The 14,813-nt window shown below is 56.6% G+C and overlaps 2 protein-coding genes across 4 annotated transcripts; both read right to left on the reverse strand.

The window, feature by feature from the left end:
* Window positions 1-540: 540 nt before the first annotated feature.
* LOC136351219 (uncharacterized) lies at window positions 541-14,429 on the reverse strand. Of its 3 annotated transcripts, none has more exons than XM_066305524.1 (4): window positions 13,168-14,429; window positions 1,551-13,073; window positions 1,384-1,443; window positions 541-1,144 (listed from the first exon to the last, which is right to left on the reverse strand). In XM_066305524.1, exons 1-2 carry the CDS (start codon window positions 14,427-14,429, stop codon window positions 11,168-11,170), a joined length of 3,168 nt encoding a protein of 1,055 aa, XP_066161621.1. In that variant the 3' UTR covers window positions 541-1,144; window positions 1,384-1,443; window positions 1,551-11,167. The 3 variants fall into 3 exon arrangements, with proteins under 3 accessions (XP_066161621.1, XP_066161620.1, XP_066161619.1); XM_066305523.1 differs by having other exon boundaries at window positions 1,384-1,446; XM_066305522.1 differs by having other exon boundaries at window positions 1,384-13,073.
* LOC9271462 (probable LRR receptor-like serine/threonine-protein kinase At3g47570) lies at window positions 759-2,905 on the reverse strand. Its single transcript, XM_015760009.3, has 2 exons — window positions 1,384-2,905; window positions 759-1,144 (listed from the first exon to the last, which is right to left on the reverse strand). Exons 1-2 carry the CDS (start codon window positions 2,903-2,905, stop codon window positions 759-761), a joined length of 1,908 nt encoding a protein of 635 aa, XP_015615495.1.
* Window positions 14,430-14,813: the final 384 nt, after the last annotated feature.

Below are 14,813 nucleotides of genomic sequence, written 5' to 3' on the forward strand. Positions count from 1 at the left end.
ATCATTTTTAAGGATGGTAAATATAATCATTACTCTTGTATAACATTCGTATTAGATGATATGTAAACACAACAAATATGCTATAGGTAGCATAAATAAAATCAAACATATACTCTTTTCAATAAATAAAATATTTTAAAATTTTGATGATATAAAAATAATCTTGTCGTGGAAAAACCTAATGCAACGCACTCATGAATATAATAGTTTTATACAAGTGTCTACACTTCCAATAATATGCTGCAAATATTTCTATATTCCTTCCACGCCTAAGAGAAAAATTGACCATATCTTAGCTATTAAACGGTCAACTAACAACATGGCTATAAATGTGATCAAAATAAAAATTCAAGGGCATACAAGGGAGTGAATAAAACTTACGGGTATATAAGGGATCAGCTAAAGTTCTAGGGACATGTAAGTAATTTTCTCTTAAATATTTTGTTCACATAGTTAGGGAATATGGCCAGAAACAAGCAACAATTAATTAGGTCCTCAGTGCTAATTGGTTTTTAGAATTAACTTGCAAGCACCTCAAAAAACACAACTGCAATTAATCTTTTGAATTGTGTGTGTTGATCCCTATGTAGCTAAACATGAAATCACATAAATAACCTATGAAACTTAGAGTGGAGACGATACTAAATGGCAACTTCAGTGGAATTAGGAATGAAAAGTAGCAAATGTAATATATAATTAAAAAAACATAATGGGCTATTAATAACTTCTCTAGTAATAGAAAATTTTGGCCTACTTCTTCAACTGTCCAATGCTGAAAATGTTTCTTTGATTTTGGTGATTTCAGCATAAACATCTTGGATTAATGGACGATCTCCAGGTGACTCCAGAGAGCATTGTAGACCAATTTTCAGCATCTGTGTGATACATCTCTCCATTATGCTCATTTCATCAACGTCATTATCTAAATCATGGTTCCTTCCTTCATGTGTATACCGTGGAATGATACTGGCCTCTAAAATCTCAACAACATTATGTGGATATGCACAGTCCACTAATTTGTGAATGTTTAGCCCATCCTTGAACATGTCATCAGTTGGATGCTTTCCTGTGAGCATTTCTAGCAGAATAACTCCATAGCTATAGACATCGCCTGCAGTTGATATTTGGCAACCCATCCCATATTCTGCATTCAATATTAACAGAATTGTTTTAAAAATATTCTAATTTGCTAAGCTGGCTTCAAGAGACAGTATATGAAGTAAGTATTCAGTCCTTAAAATAACAAGGTTAGTAGCGAAAGCAAGAATTCACATGTGAAGAAAACAAGCTTAAATTTCTTGGATGATAGTCGTATATGTATTTCTGAATAAGATACGCCTAAATTAGTCAATATGAAGAATATATAGAAGCATGAATGTTCACCTGGTGCAATATATCCAACTGACCCTCTTGGTCCTGCTATGCTTGATAAACTGTTAAGCCCTGCTGAAGAATGGTTACAGATAAAGTCACTAACATGAGCAACCATGTCCTCATCCAAAAGTACATTACTTGGCTTCAAATCACAGTGAACAAGCGGAGGTGTGCACCAGTTATGGAGATAATCCAAGGCAGCAGCAATGTCCGTTGCTATCTGTATAATTGATCCTAGACCTAATGGTCTTCTTTGTCGATGTTTTTGTACTTTTGGATGAAGCCAACTTTCTAGGTTACCATTAGCCATGTACTCCAAAATTAGAGCTTTAAACTCTTTTCCCATTGGATCGAAGGAGGAACATAGACTAATCACATGCATGAGATTTCGGTGCCGAGTGTTCCTTAGCACCTCGCATTCAGCCAAGAAGTTATTTGATGCTCCGATTTCGTCAAGTTTGAATACCTTAATGGCAACTGGCTCTGCATCAATTTTGAATCTACCTATGTAGACCACCCCAAATGCCCCGGAACCAACCAAGTTGTCTGATGAAAATTCATTGGTAGCTTTGGCAATCTCAGCATATGTGAACTTCCACTCCTTACAAGACTGATCAATTTGCTTTCCCAGGTTATTTCGCTTCTTGTAAAGAAATGTGGCAACACATATCATTAGGAATGTAGCAGCACTAGCAAGTGGGACAACTATTGGGATGATATAGGATTTCTTGTTTGTTTTGGATGATGTTGATGTGCAAAGTGGTAATTGCAGCATTGAAGACCCTGTGCATAATTCCCTATTCCCTTGTACGAACACCTTACTTGAATTGCTAAATACACCATATGTAGGAACCATTCCCTCGAGATTGTTGAAGGATAAGTTGAGGAGCTGCAAAGAGCTGAATGTCTCAAAAAATTTTGGGATTTCACCAGACAAGTTATTCTGTGAGAGATCCATCTCATTGATGCCTCTTAAACTCGTGAAGGAGTCCGGGATACTCCCATTTAGAAAATTCACTTCTAATTGTAGGGACTCCAAGTGAAGGCACTCACCAAGTGTATGCGGAATCTCTCCAGATAATTGGTTGTTGGAAATGTTAATAGAGTCAAGGTTAATTAAACTACCAATCTTAGATGGGATGGGTCCACTAAATCCATTGTAAGACAAATCTAGGCCTTTTGAAAGTGAGGAGATCGACAAGAGCTCGGGTGGAATGATTCCATTGAAGGTATTACATGAGAGGTTCAGCATTACCAAATTTTTGCACCTTCCTATGCTTGAAGGTATGGCCCCACTAAAGTTGTTCTCTTGGAGATAAAGCTCACCTAATTTTTCAAGTTTTCCAATTGATTGTGGGATTTCCCCAGAAAGATTATTGCGATGTAACCCTAGGACAAACAAGTTTACAAGGTTACAAAGTGTTTCAGGAATGTCCCCTGAGATTAAGTTTTCTGCTAGATGAAGAACAGTGAGGTTATTGAGGTTTCCTATCTCTGAAGGTATGGTCCCTGCAATTCTGTTGTTGGTCATATATAACGTTTGCAAGCTTCCTGGGAGATTGCCAATGGAACTAGGTAAGATTCCATGAATCCTGTTGTTATCCAAATATATTGCCACCAGTTTGGTAGAGTTTATTTTTGAGGACAAGGATGTCCAGTCTACAGATTCAAATAGGTTGGCACCAAGGTCCAACTGGGTCAAGTTTTGCAAAGCCCAGAAAGAAGGAACAACACCAGTGAATGTGTTATCACGGACCTCTAGCACTTGAAGGTTCAAGGCATTAACTAAAGAGGTTGGCAGTGTGTCGGTGACATGGGACCGGGAGTATCACTACTAAAGGCTTGGACAGGAGCAATCACCCACGAGGCCTGACCCCCTTGGGGGGGTCGGGCCCGAGGGTGACGTGGCCGCCCCCCCTCTTTGTCTCCCCGAGGGGTCAGACCGCTTCCGTTTCAGCCCTGAGGGCTGAGGCGCCCCGACCCCTTGCAGGTTTGGCGCCGCATGAGTGGGTTAGGTGAGCGCAGCGGGGCTCACCTAACCGCATTTATTGCGATTAGGACAAGCGCGTCACGCCGCATGTAACGCAGTGCAGCGCGCTCGTTTATCCGGTCTGTGATCAGTCGCAGACCAGATCGTGGGTTAGGTGGCGACAGGCGGTCTGACACACGCCTCGCCCCGTCCTGTCAGGATGAGCGCATCCAAGCACTCGTCCCTAGCCGGAGCCGGCGTGTTACCTCCTGGAGATGGCACGTTGGTCCCGGTCAGACATATGCTAGGCTTCATCCCAACCATTACAAGCAAGGTGTTGTATGAAGAAGGGCAAACATGCAGATTGCTAAACTGACGCGTGGTGGACAAGAATGACCGACATGACCGGACTGATACTGGTCATGTCATCAGCAGACAGCCATGATCCCACGACGCGCCTACTTCCGACGAAAGTGGAGGTAGGTATGGGCCGTCCCATCAGAAGATGATTCGGTGGGCAACCATGCAAATCTCCGTCGATTCATGAAGAGAAGGGAAGTCAAATTGGTAAAAAGAGAGGCAAGTCCCCACACAAAAAAGAGAGGTGGTGCATGTGGTATCCTTGAGATATAAAAGGAGGACCTTGCCCACTGATGAGGGGGATTCGGATGGGGAGAGCTAGATTGAGAAAAAGGGGAGAGCTAGATTGAGAAAAAGGGGAGAGAATATTTAGAGTTTGAGCTCTCTCGCTCTCGAGCTCTTTGTAAGCTTCTTCATACACAGATCCACCAAAAACACAGGAGTAGGGTATTACGCTTCTCAGCGGCCCGAACCTGTATACATCGCCCGTGTCTTGAGTGTTTCCACTCTCGCGAACCTTCCACAGACCAAGAGCTTAGAACTTCACCCAGGGCCCCCGGCCGAACCGGCAAAGGGGGGCCTGCGCGGTCTCCCGGTGAGGAGCCCCACGCTCCGTCATCTGGCGCGTCAGATAGGGGGCTTTGCGTGTGTTTTTCTAAGCTCTCGTATTCTTTCGTGGGCGCCAAGCTTTTCCTGTTCAGCCCAATGGCCGAGCAAGCAAACGCGCCCAACCTTTCTCCGAGCATCAGCGGAGACGACGGGGAGCCAAACCCACGCCGTCGAGCTCGTACTCCACCGCCCCCTCCACGCCAAAGTCCTAGGCGGGAGGAGGCGCTCAAGAGGGTCGAAGGATCCGCGACTTCGACATCCACGGGTGATGGAGAAGGGCGGCGAGATGGGGAGCGTCGCATCCTCGTCTACGGTGACGGCAGCACGCCCCAGGGCACGCTCCAAGCTGCGGGCGCGCTCCTACGTCACCCGCCCGTCGTCCCTGACCCGGAGTCTCCAGCCCAACGTTGGCTGGACGACGTTGCCAAATTGGTCATGACGGCGCGGCAGCGCCTAGATGCTGGTGGACGGACCTCCGCCACAAAGACCTCTGGTACTGCTGCCACCGGCTCCGCGTCGTCAAGACGAAGGGCGCGGCGAGCGGCGGCCGCTGTTCGCCATTCGGCCGCCACTCCTTCGTCAACGCCTCCGACCCGGGAAGATCCGCGTGGGGGGCCGGACGTCCGCACCAGCATCGAGCGCCGGCGTAATGGCCGACGTGCTGCCCACGCAACGGAGGGCGCCTCCTCGTCCAGAGTGTCACCTCAACACGGACGCGGGGATCAGCCCTCCGTGCCCCTGGTTGGTGGTGTCGGCTGTAGAGCCTTTGTGGCGAGTCTTCGGAATGTCCGTTGGCCCCCAAGGTTCCGGCCCACCATCGCCGAAAAATATGACGGGAGCGTCAACCCCGCCGAGTTTCTCCAGGTCTACACGACCGGGATCGAGGCCGCTGGGGGTGACGACAGGGTCATGGCGAATTTCCTTCCCATGGCCCTGAAGGGGCAGGCGCGGGGTTGGCTAATGAACTTGCCACCCGCATCTGTCCACTCTTGGGAGGATTTGTGCCAACAGTTCACTATGAACTTTCAAGGCACATATCCGCGCCCAGGTGAGGAAGCGGACTTGCACGCAGTACAGCGAAGGGATGATGAGTCACTTCGCTCGTACATTCAGCGGTTCTGTCAAGTCCGCAACACCATACCATGCATCCCTGCACACGCGGTGATCTACGCGTTCAGGGGGGGTGTGCGGCACAACCGCATGCTCGAAAAAATCGCCTCCAAAGAGCCCCAGACTACCGCGGAGCTTTTTCAGCTCGCGGACCGAGTGGCTCGTAAGGAGGAGGCATGGACCCGGAACCCCTCCGGTTCCGGTGTGGCAGCTTCGGCCGCCCCCGGATCCGCTGCTCAGACAGGGCGACGTGACAGGAGGAGGAAGAAGAGGTCAGCCCATTCCGACAACGAGGGTCATGTCCTCGCCGTCGAGGGCGCTTCGCGGGCCACCCGAAAGGGGAGGCCTGCGAGCGACAAAAAGAAGAAGGCCAGCGCTCCTAGCAGGGAGCGCCCAACCGGCAAGTGGTGCACCGTCCACAACACCTCCCTTCACGACCTCGCGGACTGCCGCGCAGTCAAAAGTTTGGCTGAGCGGACGAGGAAGTGGGAGGAGGAGAGGAGGCAGGAGCGCCGTGAGGGCAAGTCCCCGGCGGTTCCTTCCGGCAATCGGCGAAGTGAGGCCAAGCAGAAGGCCCCCGCCGAGGACATCGATGATGGCGATGATGACCTAGGTTTCCAAGAGCCTGGGGCCACTATTGCCACTGTCGATGGGGGAGCGTGTGCTCACGTTTCTCGCCGGAGCCTCAAGGCCATGAAGCGAGAGCTTCTGGCCGCGACCCCTACTCATGAGGCGACGCGCCGGGCGCGATGGTCGGAGGTTGCCCTCACCTTCGACCAGACCGACCACCCCCTGTGCGTTGCCCGGGGAGGACAGATCGCAATGGTGGTTTCCCCCACTATTTGCAACGTGAAGCTAAGGCGTGTCCTCATTGATGGGGGAGCAGCCCTCAACATCCTTTCCCCCGCAGCCTTTGATGCTATCAAGGCCCCGGGGATGGTGCTCCGGCCGTCCCAGCCGATTATCGGTGTGACGCCGGGTCACACTTGGCCGTTAGGTCATATTGACCTCCCAGTCACCTTCGGTGGATCCGCCAATTTCCGCACGGAGCTGGTGAGCTTTGATGTGGCGGACCTCAGTCTGCCCTACAACGCGGTCCTAGGGAGGCCCGCGTTGGTGAAGTTCATGGCGGCGGTCCACTATGCCTACCTCCAGATGAAGATGCCGGGCCATGGCGACCTCAAAGTCGCGCTCGCTTGTATGGAGCAGCGCGCGGACCACCTCGCCGCTGCGTCCAAGCCCGAGGGTGGCGACGAAAGGCTTAGCACCTCTGTCCCCGCCGCCCCGAGGCAGCGGATGATCACATGCGACGAGGTCCCGGTCAAGGAGGTTGCCCTGGGCGACGGCCCGTCCAAGACCACACGGGTCGGTGGTCTTCTGGATAGCAAATAGGAAGACGCGCTCGTCTCCTTCCTGCGGGCAAACGCTGACGTCTTCGCATGGAGACCGGCGGACATGCCCGGGGTCCCCAGGGAGGTGATTGAGCACCGTCTCGCCGTGCGGCCGGGCGCAAGGCCAGTCCGGCAGAAAGTGCGGCGGCAGGCCCCGGAACGTCAAGCCTTCATCCGCGAGGAGGTGGCGCGACTTCTGGAGGCCGGATTCATCCGCGAGGTCATCCATCCGGAGTGGATGGCGAACCCGGTCGTCGTTCCCAAGGCGAACGGCAAGCTTCGGATGTGCATCGACTACACCGACCTTAACAAGGCATGTCCTAAGGACCCTTACCCCCTGCCTCGCATAGATCAGATTGTCGACTCCACTGCGGAGTGCGACCTTTTGTGTTTTTTAGATGCATACTCTGGTTACCATCAGATTCGCATGGCTAGGGAGGATGAGGAAAAAACTGCGTTCATTACCCCCATAGGAACTTATTGTTATACGACAATGCCCTTCGGGTTAAATAATGCAGGTCCTACTTTTCAGCGTACTACTCGAATTTCTTTGGGTAACCAAATAGGACGTAATGTTGAGGCTTATGTCGATGACTTGGTTGTAAAGACGCGCAACCAAGAGACCTTACTCTCGGATCTAGCGGAAACTTTTGAGAGTCTCCGCTCCGCCCGCATGAAACTGAATCCCGATAAGTGCGTGTTCGGTGTACCTGCGGGCAAGCTTCTCGGGTTCTTGGTCTCTGCCCGAGGCATCGAGGCCAACCCCGAGAAGATACGAGCTATAGAGCGGATGCGCCCCCCAGCAAACTTAGGGATGTGCAATGCGTCACCGGTTGTATGGCCGCCCTAAGTCGATTCATATCGAGGCTGGGAGAGAAGGCGCTACCCTTATTTAAGCTCCTCAAGCGCTCCGGGCCGTTTACTTGGACGGAGGAAGCTGAACGTGCCCTCACTCAATTGAAGGCGTATCTCAGCTCTCCCCCAGTTCTGGTCGCCCCTGAGCCAAATGAGCCCTTGCTACTCTACTTAGCGGCGACACCGCAAGTAGTTAGTGCAGCATTGGTTGTGGAGCGCGATGAGGAAAATCCTCATTCCGCGCATCCCCACCCTGTGCTGGCTTGGCCCGGGAGAGAGCAGGGAGGAGAGGCCCCCGAGCCAAACGGTGGCCCAAGGCCCCCGACGACCGGAGCTGGTTCTCTGCCCGCTTGTCAGACGGTGCCAGGTGCCCCCGACCCCCAGGATGGCCCGGCGGCCACTGCGGGAAGGCCGCACCTATCATCCTCTGACCCCGAGGCTAACCCTGTGCTGACTCGACCCGGGAGAGAGCAGGGAGAAGAGGCCCCCGAGCCGAACGGTGGCTTAAGGCCCCTGACGATCGGAGTTGGCCTCTCGCCCGTTTGTCCGACGACGCCAGGAGCCCCCGACCCCTAGGACAGCCCCGAGGCCACTGTGGGAAGGCCGCCCCTGTCGTCCTCCGACCCCGAGGTCGTCGGCACAGAAGACAAGTGCGCCCCGCGAGGCCACTTGGACGAAGAACGCCCCTGGGATGCGGCCCCTGGCGAAGAGGATCGGCCCCACCGAAAGGTGCAGCGGCCCGTTTACTTCGTTAGTGAGGCCCTCCGGGACGCCAAGACCCGATACCCTCAGGCCCAGAAGATGCTTTACGCTATTCTGATGGCTTCGAGGAAACTGCGCCATTATTTTCAGGCGCATCGGGTAACCGTGGTTACGTCTTACCCCCTCGGTCAAATCTTGCATAATCGAGAGGGTACAGGACGGGTGGTAAAATGGGCAATCGAACTTTCTGAGTTTGATTTGCACTTTGAACCACGCCATGCTATCAAGAGCCAGGCCCTTGCCGATTTTGTGGCAGAGTGGACCCCAGCACCCGAGCCCGTCTCAATCCCCGAGGCTAGCTCCGACCCCTCGCAGCTGCCTCACACCGCCCATTGGGTGATGCAGTTCGACGGCTCCCTGTCTCTTCAGGGCGTCGGTGCGGGGGTCACGTTGACCTCGCCGAGCAGAGACGTCCTCAGATACTTGGTTCGCCTTGACTTTCGGGCGACCAATAATATGGCAGAGTACGAGGGACTCCTTGCGGGACTCAGGGTGGCAGCTGGACTGGGGATCCGCCGCCTCCTTGTGTTAGGCGACTCCCAGCTGGTCGTTAACCAGGTCTGTAAGGAGTACCGGTGCTCTGACCCGCAGATGGACGCTTACGTGCGCCAGGTACGGCGTAAGGAGCGCTATTTTGACGGGATAGAGCTTCGGCACGTGCCCAGACGGGATAACATGGTTGCCGACGAACTCTCACGGCTCGCTTCCTCGCGAGCCCAGACCCCACCGGGCGCCTTTGAAGAAAGGCTTGCCCAGCCGTCGGCGCGACCTGACCCCTTAGGGGAGACGGACGCGCCTGACCGGCCCCCGAGGCCCGTCGGAGTCCAGGCCTCGGGACCCGAGGGGAGCGTTCCCAGCTCCCTTAGATTGATTGCTTGGATCACTGAGATCCAAGCATACCTCACAGATAAGACTCTACCCGAGGATCGCGAAGGGAGTGAACGCGTCCAGCGCATTTCCAAACGCTACGTGCTGGTAGAAGGGACCCTCTATCGGCGCGCGGCTAATGGAATCCTCCTGAAGTGCATTCCTCGGGAACAAGGCGTTGAGCTTCTCAACGATATCCATGAAGGCGAATGCGGAGCCCACTCCGCCTCGCGCACCTTGGTTGGTAAAGGCTTTCGTCAAGTTTTCTATTGGCCGACCGCTCTCAATGATGCAGTGGATCTGGTCCGGCGGTGTAGAGCGTGTCAATTCCACGCCAAGCGAATCAATCAGCCGGCCCAGGCCCTGCAGAACATACCTCTTTCATGGCCATTTGCTGTCTGGGGGCTCGATATCCTGGGACCGTTTAGGCGGGCCCTGGGTGGGTTTGAGTACCTGTATGTCGCAATCGACAAATTCACTAAGTGGCCCGAGGCTTATCCGGTCATCAAGATTGATAAGCACTCCGCACTTAAATTCATTAAGGGCATCACAGCCCGGTTTGGAGTGCCTAACCGTATTATTACGGATAACGGCACCCAATTCACTAGTGAGCTTTTCGGTGACTACTGCGAAGACATGGGCATCAAGCTCTGCTTCGCCTCACCTGCCCACCCCAGAAGCAATGGCCAAGTGGAGCGCGCCAATGCAGAAATCCTCAGAGCCCTTAAAACCAAGACCTTCAACATCCTCAAGAAGCACGGCAATTCGTGGATCGAGGAGTTGCCAGCGGTGCTCTGGGCAAACCAAACCACACCAAGCCGAGCAACCGGGGAAACGCCTTTCTTCCTCGTCTACGGCGCGGAAGCGGTTCTCCCATCCGAGCTCACCCTGAGGTCCCCTCGGGCCACCATGTACTGCGAGGCTGATCAAGATCAGCTTCGCAGAGATGACCTCGATTACTTAGAGGAGCGAAGGCGGCGCGCGGCCCTCCGAGCCGCGCGCTACCAACAGAGCCTGCGGCGCTACCATCAGCGCCACGTCTGGGCCCGATCACTCTGCGTCGACGACCTCGTCCTACGCCGCGTCCAAACGCGTGCTGGATTGAGCAAGCTCTCACCAATGTGGGAGGGTCCGTATCGAGTGATCGGCGTCCCCCGGCCAGGCTCCGTTCGGCTGGCCACGGGCTACGGCACAGAGCTGCCTAACCCATGGAACATCGAACACCTTCGTCGCTTCTACCCCTAAGGAGGATCAGGTGTCAGGTTTCGGGCTCGGGCCAACCCCGCACCCCCCTCGGGCGTGCAGGGTTGGCCGGGGGCTACCACATATGCATACTCTTATTTCTCTTATATCTGTATTTCAATAAAAGCATTTTCAATCTCCTAAAGGCTGTATCTGTACTGTTGTTTCCTTTTGAAGAATCTTAACTTGAAATAGGTCACTCGTGCTCAATCCTGCCCTCGGAGGCTCGGGTCGGCTAAAATCGCCAAACGGGGCCCAGAACCGAGCCGTGCCCCGGGGCGTGGTGAACTCCGGGGGGGAATCGGCAAAAACCCACAATCGGGTCACCCATAACCCTCGGTCACCACGTTCCCGGCCTGGCCAGTCTAGACACGTGGATCTCCCCAGGCACTAGCCCCGACCCGTGCCTTTTGAGGACTGGGACCTGGGCACGAGCCCTTAATCAAGCTAAGACACAAAAGGACCACGTCACATATCATCCTCATCTCATACACATAGCAAAATGAAATTGACACAAAAAATTTCTTCATTTTTGATTGCAGATTAAGTTAATTTATACAAAAAAGAGGACCGAAGGCCTTAGAAAAAAGAAAAGAAGAAAACTGAAGATTGGCAGGGGCCTAGGGGCTCAATCCGACGCGCCCGGGTCGCCAGCCTCGTCGCCATTGCCGCCCACTCCGCCGTCATCGTCCTCCTCGTCGGAGTTGAGGGCAAACGCAAGCCGAGGGGCCGAACCCTCGAAGCTCTGGACGATGTGGTCGGCAGCGTCCCGGACCTGTGCGCGCGCGCCGTCCTCGGTCCAGGGAGGGAACTCGTCCAGCGCTGTCCATGGAGAGAAGTCGGGATTCCTGACCTGGTAGCTCGCCAGTACAAGCTCCACCGCTCCTTGGGCGAGGTCCCTCGAGGATAACTTGATCGTCCTCTCGAGCTCCTCGGGGAGACGTTGAAGAGTTCCGGCCATCTCCGAGAGGCGCTGGGCGAGGCCCCCCTGGTTGGCGGCGTACTTCACAGTCCGCCCGCCCCAGAGGCCCACCTGCCGGCCGGCGCGATCTAGATGGGAGACGGCGTCCCGAAGCATGCCGGGCCCTACCTCGCCTGCCAAGCGGAGGGCCTCGACCTCCCCGGCGGACGAGTCTAGCGCGCCCTGCAGATCGGCGATGGTGTGTTCGGCAGCTGCGAGGCGGGCGGCTAAGTCGCTTTCGCCCGCGGCCGCCCCGCCGCTGCGCGCCCTCGCGTCCAGCTCCTTCGCCCGCGCCTCGAGCTCAGCGGCCCGCTGGTTCAGTACGGCCCTCTCGGCGCGGGCACCTTCTAGATTACGGCGCGCCTGCTCCTCCTGCGCTGCCTCGCGGAGGGACAGGCTTTCCGCCAGCCGTTGCGACGCGGCCTCGGCCCCCTCGAGAGCTCGCTCCCGCTTAGTGAGCGCGTCCTCGCGGAGGCGGAGTGCGGACTCTTCTTCGGCGCAGGCGGCCTCGTGCTCCGCCAGCGTTGCCTCCCGGATGGCAACGGCGGCCTCGCGGTCCGCCAGGTCCCTCTCCACGGCGCAGGCACGCTCTTCCAGCGCCATGGCGCGGGCCTCAAGGGTTTCTTCGCGCCGCCGGGATGCCACCTCGGTCTCCGCTGCCCGCCGTTCTCGGGCAGCGGCAGCGTCAAGGACCCCTTGGGCGGCGTCGAGCTTCTTCCCTAGCTCTGCCTCCCAGCTCCCGTATTGAAGGCGGAGGGTGTCCTGCGCCTCGTTCATCACGGCGGTGGCGATGAGGGCAGCCCCCCGCTCCTCCTCCATCTCCTTGGCGATCTCCGCCAGCACCTTCTTACGGGCTTCAAGCTCCGAGACGTGCCGGCGGTGAGCCTTACGGCCCACCTCCACCATGGCCTCCACCGAGCGTCGCCCCTCTTCGACACGCGCCCACGCGGCGTCGAGCTCCGCCCGCTCTGCTTGCAGGGCCTCCACCTGGGCACTTAACCCGTCCAACACCGTGGTGTTGGCGGCGGCCAAGGCCTGCAGAAGGGGCTCCGCGCTCAGTGGGGCAACAGAAGGTATGGGGAAAAGCCGCCTCGGAGAGGATGCCGCGCGGCTCGGCCCACCGATGAACGTGCCGGACTCGGGGATGTCCTCCGGACCTGGTTGGTCCTGAGCGTCGCCCGAGGGGGTGGGCCCAAGCGATACGCCCGCGGCCTCGTCGCCAGCTGCCCCGGAAGTCGTCGCCTGAGCGTCGCCCAAGGGAGAGGGCCCAAGCGACGCGCCCGCGGCCTCGTCGCGAGCTGCCTCGGAAGTCGCCATCGCCTCGTCCTGGCGAGCCCGGGCGGCCTCCTCCCGAGCGGCTTCCTCGGCCTGGCGAGCTCGGGCGGCCTCCTCCCAAGCGGTTTCTTCAGCCTGGCGAGCCCGGGCGGCCTCCCGAGCGGCCTCCTCGGCTTCCCGTAGGCGATCTGCGGCTTCTCGCCGGTCAGATTCCCGCCTCCGGGCCTCTGCGGCCGCCGGATCCTCGACTTCGGGCTGGCCGGCCTTGGAATGGTGGGAGGAACGCGACGGGGTCTCACTAAAACAGAAGAAAGATCAGAAGACAAACAAAATGGGTGACTGAAAACTCGCGTTGAGAGGATGAATACAGCCATGATGGGCGTGGGACAAACCTGCGAGGGGGTCGGTTAAACGACCACCTTGGAGGGGAAATGAGGTTTCCCCGAGATGGTTCTGTCTCCCCCATCTTGCGGAGCCACTTCTTCTTTCGCTCCCCCTCGGGCTGCGACGTCGGCGTGGCTCCCTCCGGGCGCCTGCTGCTGGCACGCGCCGCCCCGCCCCCTCGGGGAGGAGATGGGGGAGGGGATCCTCCCTGCTTCCTCTTCCCCCGGGCGTCGGCAGGGCGGCTGCTCCCCGGGCCCCCGTCGCGGGGCCCAGAAGCACGACCCCCTCTCGGGGTAGATTGTTCCCCCCTGCGGCTCCCGCCCGCGCCCTCGTGGCCTCGAGGAGCCCGCTCCTCCGACGCCCCGATCGCCTGCATAATGGTCAGGATGGAGGCGCGGTCTGGATCGCTACAGAGGGGGAGGACTCCTTGGGGAATGAGGGATGCCTCCACGGAGCTGAGATTCAGCACCCGTTGGACTACTATCTTGAAGTCCTCAGGAGCCCAGTCCCATCTGACTCCCTGATGGGTCCTCATGTAGTCTTCGGACCCGGTGTACTCCCAAGCGCCCCGGGCGCGTCGCTGGAGCGGCGCGATCCGACGACGAAGGTAGTCGCCGTACACCATGGCCCCTGTGAGCCCCTGGGATCGCAGGCCCGCCAGGCGGTCGAGGACGGCGTCATAGCCATCTCCCAGATCAACCGGAGCCCGCCAGCTGGAGGCCTGCGCCGGGGGCTGGCTCGGAAGTCGGAGGCGCGCTTCGTCTGCGAGGGGGGTGTAGAACCAGTCGCTCTTCCAGTCATCCCACTTCTTGCGGAGGACGCAGGGGATGTAGCGGTTCAGCACCGGCCCCCGCGGCTGGAAGTAGCAGCCACCAACCACCGACGGCGGCGACACCGACTGGACGGTGAAGAACCACCGGAACAGCCGAAGGGATGGGCGCACTCCGATGAACATCTCGCACAAGTGCGCGAAGATGGCCAATGTCATTACCGCATTGGGGGTGAGGTGCGCCATCTGGAGATCGTAAAACTCCAGAACATCCATGAAGAAAGAAGAAAATGGCGGAACCAGCCCTGCCATTGCAAAAGGGAGGAAGAAGACGGACCGCCCCGGGTAGTCTGGCGCCGGGTGTCCCTCGCCCAGCATGACTATCTCCCGGCCGGTGGCAGGTTCCGGCATGAAGCGGCGCGGCAGCCCGGCCTGCCTCTTGCTCACAATGCGGGAAGGCGGCAGCACGCTACCGTCAAGCAGAGCAGAGCCCCGTGCCATGACGCCGGAGGAGGAAATGATTGAGAGCGAGCGCGTGTGGCGAAGGTGGGGCACAGGAAAGAAGGAGTTAGGGCGCAAGTAGGCGAAGACAAGGGGAATAATGGCGAAAGGAAGGAAGCAAATCTTTTCCTCGATGTCTTTATACCCTTGCCAACGCTGTGCCCGGCTCCTCGCTTCTCGCGCCCACTATTTCGCTCCCTCGTTTCTCGCGCCCACGCTTCCACTAATCCCATTCGCCCGCTTGCGGCGCATGAGGTGGATATGCGGTTGTGGCAGTCGAGATAGATCATATCGTGCGCGCGTTAATTACGCTCGCCGACCAAAGCGCCATCGCCATATCTCCAGGCAAAACGAACCGGCTCGTCCCGATTCGTGCAATACTTG

This window comes from Oryza sativa, chromosome 11 (genome assembly GCF_034140825.1).
Source record: "Oryza sativa Japonica Group chromosome 11, ASM3414082v1".
Classification (NCBI taxonomy): domain Eukaryota; kingdom Viridiplantae; phylum Streptophyta; class Magnoliopsida; order Poales; family Poaceae; genus Oryza; species Oryza sativa.

Bases quoted from the DNA above. Each gene is read 5' to 3' on its own strand.
- LOC9271462 (XM_015760009.3), bottom strand. From the start codon at position 2,905: ATGACCAACAACAGAATTGCAGGGACCATACCTTCAGAGATAGGAAAC. The intron at 1,145-1,383 runs GTGAACATTCAT...TATTGAATGCAG, and splicing joins AGTTGGATATATTGCACCAG to AATATGGGATGGGTTGCCAA.
- LOC136351219 (XM_066305524.1), bottom strand. From the start codon at position 14,429: ATGGCACGGGGCTCTGCTCTGCTTGACGGTAGCGTGCTGCCGCCTTCC. The intron at 13,074-13,167 runs GTTTGTCCCACG...CTTCTGTTTTAG, and splicing joins TTTAACCGACCCCCTCGCAG to TGAGACCCCGTCGCGTTCCT.